Source organism: Rattus norvegicus, chromosome X, assembly GCF_036323735.1.
Source record: "Rattus norvegicus strain BN/NHsdMcwi chromosome X, GRCr8, whole genome shotgun sequence".
Taxonomy (NCBI): domain Eukaryota; kingdom Metazoa; phylum Chordata; class Mammalia; order Rodentia; family Muridae; genus Rattus; species Rattus norvegicus.
Window position 1 is genome coordinate 119,351,402 of NC_086039.1, and position 12,013 is coordinate 119,363,414.

Consider the following 12,013-nt stretch of genomic DNA (forward strand, 5'->3'; position numbering starts at 1 on the left):
GGAGCCTGATATAGCTGTCTCCTGAGATGCTCTGCCAGAGCCTGACAAATACAGAGGTGGGTGCTCACAGCCAACCATTGAACTGAAATCATGGTACCCAATGAAGGAGTTGGAGAAAGGATTGAAGGCACTGATGGGGTTTGTAACTTTATAAGAAAACAATACCAACCAACGAGAGCTCCCTGGGACTAAACCACCATCTATAGAGTGCACATGGACAGACCCTTGGCTCTAGCTGCATATGTTGCAGAGGATGGCCTTTTTGGGCGTGGAGGCTGGAAGGGTTTGGAGGGTGGGTGGGGAACACCCTCCTGGAAGCAGGGGAATGGTGGATGGGATAGGGTTTTTATGGCCAGGAAATCTGGAAAGGGGATAACATTTGAAATGCAAATAAAAATTCCATAAAAATAATAATAATTCTGTGAAAAGCAGACAGTAAAAAATAATATAAAATGTTTTGATGTGACTAACCAAGCAAGTGAAAGATTTATAGAACAAAACCTTCAAAAATGATATAAAATATTTTGGTGTGACTAACCAATAAGTAAAACATCTGTAGGACAGACCTTCAAATTTCTAATGTAAGAAATCAAAGAAGACCTCAGAAGATGGAAAGATTTCCTTTCTAACTAGTTTTCCTTCTTTCATGCTTTTTTTTGTTTTTTTTGTTTTTTATTTTTGTTTTTTTGTTTTTTTTTATTAGATATATTTCCTTACTTACATTTCAAATGTTACTCCCTTTTCCTGTTTCCTGTCCATAAGCCCCATCCTCTCCCGCTCCCCCATATGGGTATTCCCCCTATTCATTCCATCCATTCCTTTTACTGCCCCCCATATTCCCTTGCACTGCACTGGGGTCCAACCTTGGCGGGAACAAGGGCTTCCCCTTCCACTGGTGCCCCAACAAGTCTATTCTCTGCTACATATGCAGTTGGAGCCCTGGGTCAGTTCATATATAGTCTTTCAGTAGTGGTTTAGTCCCTGGAAGCTCTGGTTGGTTGGCATTGTTGTTCTTATGGGGTTGCAAGCTCCTTCAACTCTTTTAATCCTTCCTCTAATTTCCCCCAAGGGGGTCCTGTTCTCAGGTCAGGGGTTTGCTGCTAGCATTGACCTCTGTGTTGGACATGCTCTGGATGTGTCTCTCAGGAGAGATTTATATCCAGTCCCTTTCAGCATGCATTTTTTTAGCTTCATCCATCTTATCTAGTTTTGGTAGCTGTATATATGTGGGCCACATTTGGGTCAGGCTCTGAATGGCCATCCCTTGAGTCGCTGCTCTAAACTTTGCTTCCATATCCCCTCCTATGCATATTTTCCCCCTTTTAAGTAGTGGGAGCATCTGCATTTTGGTCATCCTTCTTTTTGAGCTTCCTGTGATCTATGGATTGCATCTTGGGTAGTTCCAGCTTTTGGGCTGGAGAGATGATGGCTCAGCGGTTAAGAGCACTGAGTGATCTTCCAGGGGTCCTGAGTTCAATTCCCAGCAACCACCTGGTGGCTCACAACCATCTTTCATGCTTTCCTTTGTGTTTGTTTTGTTTTCTTTAATTAACCAAAAAGTGTAATTAAGGGTTATTTACGGGATCATAGGCAACTTCTTAGTGGCTAACTTGAAGAAATGTTTTTCTCTCCTGATAGCTATTAATTACCTACAGATCTCTCAAGAAGGGGTAGGTCCCTTTGAGTCAAAACCCAACACATTTTAAACAGCTTACAATGTGATACCAAAGTTTATGATCCTATGGTTCTTCTCTTACCCTGTACAAATACTTATACTGGTGGTCATAAGGATTGTGCTTCATTATATATGTCACAAAATTGGCTGTATTGCCATACAAAGTCCAAAGCAAATGATCCTCTTAAGTCTGATTTCTTTTTTGGTATATTAAAGGAGGCAAGACTATTTGGAAAAGATATGCCAAAAATACAGATACTTGAAACTGAGCTGTCAAATAGTGACCACTTTCAGGTTCTAGAAAGTTAAAAGTTGTTCAGGAAATGTAAACAAATATATAAGTGATTTTTCATACAGTCTATGCCCTAAAGCTCATTTTTCTTTCAATTTTGATTTCCCTATGCACATTCTCACTGTATGACTCTTTATACTAGCTCAGTCTGATCTTGAACTCACAGCCTCCTGCTATTTTGTCCTAAGTTTTGCCATTACAGGTACATATCACTATGTCCTGTTAAAGCTCATTTTTCTAAGGGGAAAATTAGGTTTATTCAGTTTCAATTTTGATTTTATATATCATTTTTTCAATCTGGTAATCTAGTACCTGAGTTTCCCAAGCAACAGGGAAGCTGCAAACCATGAAATATACATTTACATGATAAGTCTTTTGGGTAATATTCAGATTGCAAGATTGTAATGAGAAAATGTTGAGAGGACCCATATAGAGTAAAATAGTCTGTCTATACAGGGGCTCCTTCCAGCTTTTTCTCTTACCATTACACACAATAGAACATAGAAGTATTTGGAATAAATGATGGCTTAAACCAAGAAGGCAGTCAGTGCCCAAAAGGTATTGACCTGTCATTCTGACTTTTCTGGACCATATCAAGTTAGTTTGAAAGTTAATTGAGTCTAAGTGAATCCTGTCTCAAAAGCCCTCAGAATAGTATGAGTTATAACTGACACTATTCATCAATGAAAAGATACCTACTAAATTTTTAGTGCCACATTTAAAGGCATGAAAGTCTATATTTTAGAAAGTCACCTCATCAATGATTTACAAGTCTTCTTGGCTTTTAAATACTAATCATTGTAGTTTTATTTCCTACTGGCATAATTAAAAACCCTGATAAGAGCAGCTTGAAAGAGAAAGGGTGTATTTAGCTCATAGCTTATAATTGCAGGCAAGGCAGCTCTTGCAAGGCAGCAGGAACTTGAAGCAGCTAGTCATCGTACATCCACAGTGAACAGCAGAGAGCCATGAACTGATACCTGCACTTTCGCGCTTAGCACCATTTCTCTACTCTTAAATGACCCAAGACCCTATACCCAGGGAATGGTTTCACCCATCGTCTTCCCGTTAATTGAGACATGCTCCTAGACATGCTTGCAGACAGACATGCTCACAGGCTAACCCAATCTAGACCATTTCTTACAGAACCTTCCTTCTCAAATGATTCTAGACTATGTCAAATGGGCAATTAAAACTAAACATCATTGTACTAAATGCATAGTTATCCGTAAAGTGGCCACCTTACTTTGGTTTTAGAAACTGGTTTCATAGGGATGGGGATGTAGTCAATGGTAGAGTGCTCACTTAGCATATGAAAGGCACTGGGTTCAATCCCTAGGACTACAGAAATTTTTCTCTGTTTTATGGTGATTGAAAGTAATAAGAGAAATGTTTAAAATTGAAAATAAAAGGTTCTAATTGTCTCACAGCCAGAAATCATCAGTGATCTGATAATTTTTGAATCATCAAGATTCTTCATATTTTTTTCACAATGCTTGCGAATCAAAACTAGAGACTAGCACATGCTAAGGAAGCATACTATCACTGAGCTAGACCCATAGCCCCAGAATATTTGTTTCTTACAAAAGAGGGATTACATTATAGCTTATATTTTTATTACTCTAAATAAAATAAGTCATGGCATCTCTTCATGGTAGCACCAAAACTGTATTGCAGTCTTTCTATGAACCATGCATAGAAATAAGTTGCTGTGGATACAGTAGTTAAGACAATTACACTAATGCCTTCCTGAGCCTTCCAGTTAAATGGCAAATACTATTTCCAGGGCAAATACTAAATATGTAATTATGCACAAAAGTGCAGCCATATTTATGATTGCTGTCAAAGCAAACTATAAGGTGCTTTGGAAGTGTACAACAAGAAAACATGTTTTTGTTCAAGGAAGCCTCTTTTGAGAGAAGATTATTTGATCTGAGACCTAAAAGCAAAATAGAAATTAGTAATCAGTGCTGGAGTGCTCAAGTCAGAATTAAACACATATGCAAAGATCATAAGGTAAATAAGAGATTGGCAATTCAAAGAATACGGATTTGTTTTATTATATTTTATACTAACACTTATTTATCCATTTTGCTGTTGATACACATATCTATTTTTTAATTGAAAAGACAATAATTAGATTGTGGTTTTGGAATCTTTTGATAATTGTGTTGCTCTGTGTTTGGGGGTGTCTATTGGGAAAGCTCAGCCTAATTTTATTAAAATGTATACCCAAATGAAAGAAAAAAATATGAGAGATCAACTTAGACTTCCCAGATATTCTATTTTGTAGATTAATGACCAAATTTTTTAACCTACTTTTTTGTTGGAAAAATTTGTTTTCTTAGAGACAAGTCTTTTAAGTAGTCTCTCAAGATTATTTAATTGCATATTTGTGACTTCTCCACAAGCTCTTCAAATCAGATTATCTGGGGGTAGGGCCAATGGATCTGCTTAAACATGCCCATCTACATGCCACCACTGCCTGTCAATTATTATTCACACTTGAAAGGTCTAGAATGTATAACTGTTAAGTGGGAGAGATTACATTCATGTATTTTTCTCTGAAGGATATTGACTTGAGCATATTCATTCCATAGAAGAAGGAACCTGAAAAACTTGAATACCTACTATTAATGTTTTAAGACATAGCTTTTAAGTTTACCTGTGGATCGTTCCTGTGGCACAAGTTGTAACAATATACATTTTGTGTATTTTCTTCAGGACTCAACTAAAGAAATTCCTTGGAAAATCAGTAAAGAGAGCAAAGCATCTTGCTGAGGAATATGGTGAACGTGCTATAAATAAAGTTAAAAGTGTAAGAGATGAAGGTCAGTAAAATAAGGATGCTTCAACTGAATACTCCATTAATGTGTGCATTCTAAATTTAGCTTGTCACTTATAAGAAGCACTCTATATCAATGAATATATTAAACTTATATAGCCACTAGTGAGTCACTTAATTTTATGAATATGAAGAATGATAATGTATATGTTTAAGCATGAATTAGTTCAGTAGTTTTGTGATTATAATAACCTTAAAGGATTTACTGTACCATGATTAAGTGAAAATTGGTTTTGTCAGACTTTTTGGTTTTTAAAATTATTTTTAATGGGCTAGAAAAATGGTTTAGTGGTTAAGAACACTGACTGCTCTTCCAGAAAACACATGTTAAATTTTCCAGCATTCATTACATGGCAGTCTAGTCCTGTGTCTAACATCAGTTTCAGGGTATCTGACATCCTCTTCTGGCTTCTATGGGTACCAAGGACACACTTAATATATAGGCATTCATATATGTAAAACACTCATATCCATAAAAATAAATAAACTTTTAAAATGGTTTTTAATTAGGTAAATTTAGGCAATTGTTTTAATGGATAAAAGCGCTCGCCATGCAAGGTGGTTTGACTGTGCTTGGCGCACAGTGAGTGGCACTGTTAGGAGGTGTGGCCTTGTTGGATGAAGTGTGTCACTGTGGGGGTAAGCTTTGAGACCATCCTCCTAGCTACCTGGAAGACAGTCTTCTCTTGTTTGCCTTCTGAACAAGGTTTAGAACTCCCAATTCCTTCTCTAGCATCATATCTGCCTGGAGGCTACCCTGCTTTCTGCCATGATGATAATGCACTGAACCTGTAAGCCAACCCCAGTTAAATGTTACTCATAAGAGTTGCCTTGGTCTTGGTGTCTCTTGTCAGCGATGGAAACCAAACTAAGACAGAAGTTGGTACCAGGAGTGGGCTATTGCTATGATAGGCATGGCCATACTTCTGTTTGGAAGAATGTAGATTTGAGGACTTTAGATTTAAAAGCAGTGGAATGCTTTAAGTGGGACTTAATGGGCTATCTTAGTATGAATACGGAAAACTTTGTTGCTGAATATGATTTAAATTGTGGAAGCCTGGCTCTATAGGTTTCAGAAGAGAAGAATTTTAGTTTGTGGCCAAGAGCCTATTCTTGAGGTATTTTGTTGAAGAATGTGGCTGCTTCTTGCCCTTGTCAATAGAGTATACTTGAGGCTAAGGTGAAGAGATCGAATTTAATTACACTAGCAAAGGAGGTCTCAAAACAACCCAGTTTAGACTGTGTGCTGATGAAGTATAACAAGCCTCAAAAGAAAAAAAATACAGAATGTATGGGTCAAAGGTAAAAAGGCACCTGGAAGTTCAGTGGAGTTGAATCCTATGTTCCAGGCGATAAACAGATTAAAGGACTGGTAACTTTGAGCCAAGATCTCACCCCACTAAGCTTAGGTCCAGGCATGTTAGTAAAAGCCTTTAATTCCAGGACATAGAGCCAGGCAGATACTGAGTTCAAGACCAGCCCGGTGCAGAGCAAGTTCCAGGTAAAGAAAAGCTTAGGTCTGGCCATAGGGGTACATGCCTTTAATCCCAGCACTCAGAAGACAGAGCCAGGCAGATCTCTGATTTCAATGTCAATCTACAGAGCAAGTTCCAGCCAAGCTTAGGCAGTGAAGGAGTTGGAAAACAGAAAGCTGATGATAATAGAACAATAGGGCCATGTTCTAGCTCCAGTAAGCAGCAGAACTCAGCAGCTCTGGACATGTGACTCTGGCTTTATAGTTGATAGGGGAAGACTTCTGGGACAACTGATACTGGTTAGCTGGAGCTAAGAAATTAGGGATGATTAAGGAGAGACCAGCATCACTGAAGTGAAATCCTCTGGGAAGTAGTTTTTGAGAGCACAAAGAAGCCATGTTCCAGAGATAGCCAAGGTTGTACCTTGAATAGCCAAGTATATTCAAACCACCACATTCTACTCTCAGGTCCCCACAAGCTTGTTCAAATACATGAGTCTATGGGAGCAATCCCTAGTCATAGCATAATGAAAAATACATTAAGTTGAGCTTCAAAAATTTCCCATAGTCTATCACAGTCTCAACAATATTTAAAAGTTTAAATCTCTTCTGAGATTTATGCAGTCCAACTCATGTATATCATGTAAGATATACAGTACCATTCTAAAATGTCATACTGAGGAAATACTGGGCCAAACTAGAGCAAAATCCTACTAGGCAAACTCCAAACTTTGTTCATGTCTGATGTCAAAGCACTCTTCAGATCTCCTTTCAGCTTTGATAACTACAACGAACTTGATTCTCTTGGGCTGGTTCCACTCCCTATTAACAGCTATCCTCATTGGGTATCCCATGGCTCTGACATCTCTTCCATCTCGGAATATCAAGATACCAACTTCAACTTTACAGCTTCTTGTTCCAATGCCTCAGATCCATACAAGATCTTCTGGGCTCCTCCGAAAATCTTGGGTCACTTCTTCAGCTCTGCTCTGCCCTCTGTAGCAGTCTTAGAATTTGATTGACTCCATTCCATTCCATTGCTGCTGCTATTCTTGGTGATCATCCCATGGTACTGGCATCTCCAGTACACTGGGTCTTCCACTGCAACTAGGCTTCACCAGTAGCCTCTCATAGGCTTCCATCATGGTGCCAAGCCTCAACTTCTTTGCATGACCCCTTCAGTCCTGAGCTGTCAACTGTAACTGAAGTTGCACCTTCACCAATTCCCTTCTGTCTCCTCTCACAGTGTCAAGCCTCAGCTGCTGTCCATGATCCTTCATGCCTTCAAAACCAGTACCACCTGAGTGATGCTTACACAATGAATAATGTAAAAATAGGTTTTCTTACTTTGCAGAGATCATAACCCACTGTCTTTGTCATTATTATACTCATTTGTTTTATTAATAAGTGCATTTAGTATTTACACTCTGCCAGATAATCTTCTTTTAGCTTGAATCAATTAATTTACTCATAAGAACTCAATGAAGTGAGTATCATTATCAACATTTTATAGGTGAGAAAACTGAGAGGTATAGACAGATTAGTAACTTCTCTATGGTCATCCAGACTTTAAATAACAGCTAGATTCAATTTCTAATCAATGTAGCATCAGACTCCATTTTCTTAACCAGTATGTTATATAGTAATAGACAAATTGTGCTTCCCTCTTTACTAATAGTGTGCTGGATGATCAATATATTTGAAAGCATGATTATAACTAGATATATATTAACCATTAATTATTTTCATTGCTTTGTCTTCAGTGTTTCATACTGATCAAGATGACCCTTCATCAAGTGATGATGAAGGAATGCCATATACAAGACCAGTAAAATTCAAGGCAGCGCATGGTTTCAAAGGACCTTATGATTTTGATCAGATCAAAGTGGTACAAGATCTTAGTGGTGAACACATGGTAGGTAACTGTTAAATTTTTCATGACTAGTGGACTAGTTTTTGAGGCTTCTAACTTATGTTTACCAATGTATGTACGTCTACTAATCAGACTCAAGAACAGTAAATTTATATTAATATATTTAAATGAAGAGTTTGTCTCTGAAATAATGTTTAAGAAATAACATTTTAGACTGAACTCTCACAGGCCTATAATCCTAGTGTATAGAAGACTGAGGCAGGAAGATGACAAGGTCAAGGCCAGCCTCTACTGCATAGGGTAACCAAATCTCAAAATAAAAGTGAGCTTTAGAATGAATGAGTTCTAGGCTAGAAAGGTGAGAAAACTATGCAGAGGGATCAAACTTTAGAGCACTTAAATTAGAAAGTAGTCTGTCACTTTTAAAAATATTTAAATATTTCCAGCCATAATTTAAATAAATATTTTAGGGCAAAGGACATGTAGAGCATTTATACAGTGTACATAAAGCCCTACTTTCAATCCATATCATCTCAATGAAAATTATTCACAATCTCAAAGTGTTTTCTATAGTAAAATGTTCTGCCAAGACAAAGAGATAGGTAGAAGTTTATATTCTTTCAGAATTTGTGAAGTACCAGTCTGGGCATGTGGCTTGTTGGTAGAGTATCTATGAAGCTCTGGTTTGATCCCTCACACTGCAAAGAAAAAAAAAACATATCAAGCCTACCAATATAGATGAAAATACTCCTTGTATTGCAGTTAGCTTCTGTAAATCTAGGAACACAAAGAAGATAGCAGTCAAACTCAAAGCTAGGTAAACTATGCTGAGCTCTCGATCAGGGAATCAAATAAAACCTAAGCTTGCCCTAACTACAAAGTGACTATGCATCAAATGTTTTAATTATTTACAATGTTTTCTTTGGAACTTACTCAGTCTTCTTATAGTAATTTTTGAGCCTACATTTATTTCCTACTGAAGTAAAATATATCAGGATAAAAATGATGATTTTTTTTTACTGTATTTGCCTTTTATGGAAATGGATGCTATTTAAAGTAAATTCTCAGTTCCAACTTTGATAATCTTTCTACCCTGAGACTGTATAGATGGATACTCTTTTTACTACACCTAAATATGATTTTCTTTGTTGGAATAGGATTTGGCTCCTCCATACTAAAGACCCCCCATTCTTTAACTTTTCTGAATATATAGTTATCTACTGTTTTCAGTTTCTGTTGAGGGTCTACCCATGTATTATAGAGAGAAAGTAAGTAAGACCATAGTATTTAGTGACTTCAAAGGCGTTCATACCATGGTTTTCACAGCTAGGGTCAACTTTATTCTTTTTAATCCTGATAGGAGTTATTAGTGAAAAGTGAGAGCTTTCTTTTACTCTGAGATTTACTTAAGGGATGGAAATTTCTAAGCTCTGGTATGTGCTTTTCTAAACAACATTACTGGCCATCTAGGAACTCACAAATGGCACCTGAGGTTGCCTTCAAACCTCTACACACATTCACGCACATATGCATATATACAACCAAAGATACTTCTCATTTTTATTAATATGTGACTTTAGTTCATGCTTTCTAAGTTTGTTAGGTTAAACTATGGAAATCTTAGTGATCCTAACAGGCCTTTCTTCTGAAAGTCTCCTTTTGTGGTACTGTAGCACAAGTGCACCTGTGACTGTAAGTTACGTTAGGGAAGAGACTTTTGTCTTACTATGTATAAGGTTGCATAATTTCAAAGACTGTGTTAAAGTAATGTCTCTTAAGCTTGTAAAGTCATTTTGAATATTTTGTTTTGATAGGGAGCTGTTTGGACCATGAAATTTTCTCACTGTGGCCGGTTACTTGCCTCAGCTGGACAAGACAATATAGTGAGAATATGGGCTTTAAAAAATGCTTTTGACTATTTCAACAATATGCGAATGAAATACAATACTGAAGGTATTTTTAATTTCTTTTTTGTTATTGTTCGTTTTTCAAGACAGGGTTTCTCTGTGTAGGCCTGGCTGTCCTAGAACTCTCTCTGGAGATCTGGCTAGCCCTGAGCTCAGAGATCTACCTGCCTTTGTTTCCCAAGTACTGGGATTAAAGATGTGTGCCACCATGCCCAGCTTATTTTTTATTTCTTTAAATACCTAAGTAAATCTGGAATTTTTGCCTTTTGGATGAATTAAAGGTTGAGTGTCCTCAGTTCTCAAATTCTAAAATGCTTTGTAATCTGAAACTCACACAGCAAGAAAATGTTCAAATTGTTCTAAATTTAGGTTTTATTCTAATTTTGAGAATTTCAGGTTTCACTTTTTTTTTCAGATTAGCAGTATGATCTTGTAAAGACCATGCAGTTATTTAAAAGTACAAGCTCCAAGCTCTAATAAGAAAATATTCAAATGGATTGCTTTTCTTAACTGGCAAGTCAGTCATTTGTAGTAACTGCTAATCATAATGCACTGGATTTACCCAGCATCATGTTACGCACCTATAATCTTGACCCTCTGCAAGGCTAAAGTAAGAAGGTTAAAAACTCAAGGCTGACCAGACTTATACAGCAAGAGCATTTCAAAAATAAAAATAAGGCAACCAGCAATAGCTAAAAATTTCTAGACCTAATAAAAAATTACCACAAAGCTTTTGATTTATACCTTTTAAGTATACTATGCAATTTTATCAACTACTTAAAAATTCCTTGGATTCGCTTTGTAAGCCTCAGTTTGATTCTAAATTAAAATGGCAGATCAAATTAAACTGGAAAACGAATAAGAATACTATGTATACTTGCTAAGTAAAGGAAGATAAAGAAGATAGCCATGAAAAGTAAGTTGTCAGTATGTCAATGGATATACAAAAAATGGTTAGCTCATAAGAAAACCTTAGAATATTACAAATTTGTGGTTAACACTAAGTACACCTTAACAAAATATTCTTGTCATATGATGATTTAGGAAATAATGAAAAAATTAAGTAAATAGAGACTCTAATTTTATAATTAAGATTACATAATTTTTATTGGATATTTTATTTATTTGCATTTCAACTATTATCCTCTTTCCTGGCTTCCCCTATGGAAATCCCCTATCTCATTCCCTCTCTCCCTGCTTTTATGAGGGTGCTCCCCTACCCACCTACGGCCTCCCTGCCCTGGCATTCCCCTACATTGGGACATCAAGACTTCACAGGACCAAGGGCCTCTCCTCGCACTGATGCCAGACAAGGCCATCTTCTGCTACAATTGTGGCTGGGGCCATGGGTCCTACCATGTGTACTCTTTGGTTGATTATAATTTTTAATGTAACCAACTTTATCCACCAATCATCCCTTCTCAATCATCTAAGAAGTTAACAAATGGGAGAAAGGAAAACAGAGTTAACTATTGATGAGGGTATAGATTATGATCAAAGTACCAATTTAAGAACATAGAAATTTAAATCAGCCAGCTAGTTAGACCCTATGTTTCATTTGTTTGGAATTTCTTGGTACTGGAAATTGAACATAGGTTTTCAAGAAAACCAGGCAGCTATCATTAAGTTTTATCATTAATCTATATTCTTTTTTTGTGGTTTGTTCAGTTTTTATTGAGGTGCATAAGCTATATTCTTAACCTCAATCTGCCTCCCATTTAAAAAAATACCATGTGAAAATGCCTCACTGTCTTGCTCAGTCTGGCCTTGAACTCTCTTTCTAGCTCTGGCAAGCCTTGAACTTAAGATCTTCTTGCCTGAAATTTGAGAAAATGAGGCTGCACCACCCTATATTCTCAGAAAACCTTTTGGAGTTTCCTTAACATACATTGTAATAAATAATTGAAGATGGTGATGTATTTAACAAGACAAAGTTGTAGAGTGAGT

General features: G+C 36.9%; 1 protein-coding gene across 4 annotated transcripts in view; it reads left to right on the top strand.

Moving 5' to 3' along the window:
- Wdr44 (WD repeat domain 44) overlaps positions 1-12,013 on the top strand; it is a 105,439-nt gene that overhangs the window by 64,600 nt on the left and 28,826 nt on the right. For all 4 annotated transcript variants that reach the window (XM_039099449.2, XM_063279776.1, XM_039099450.2 and 1 more), the window contains 3 exons: positions 4,692-4,798; positions 8,050-8,201; positions 9,974-10,112. In XM_039099449.2, the coding sequence (XP_038955377.1) occupies positions 4,692-4,798; positions 8,050-8,201; positions 9,974-10,112 (398 nt within the window). The remainder of the gene's footprint in view (positions 1-4,691; positions 4,799-8,049; positions 8,202-9,973; positions 10,113-12,013) is intronic.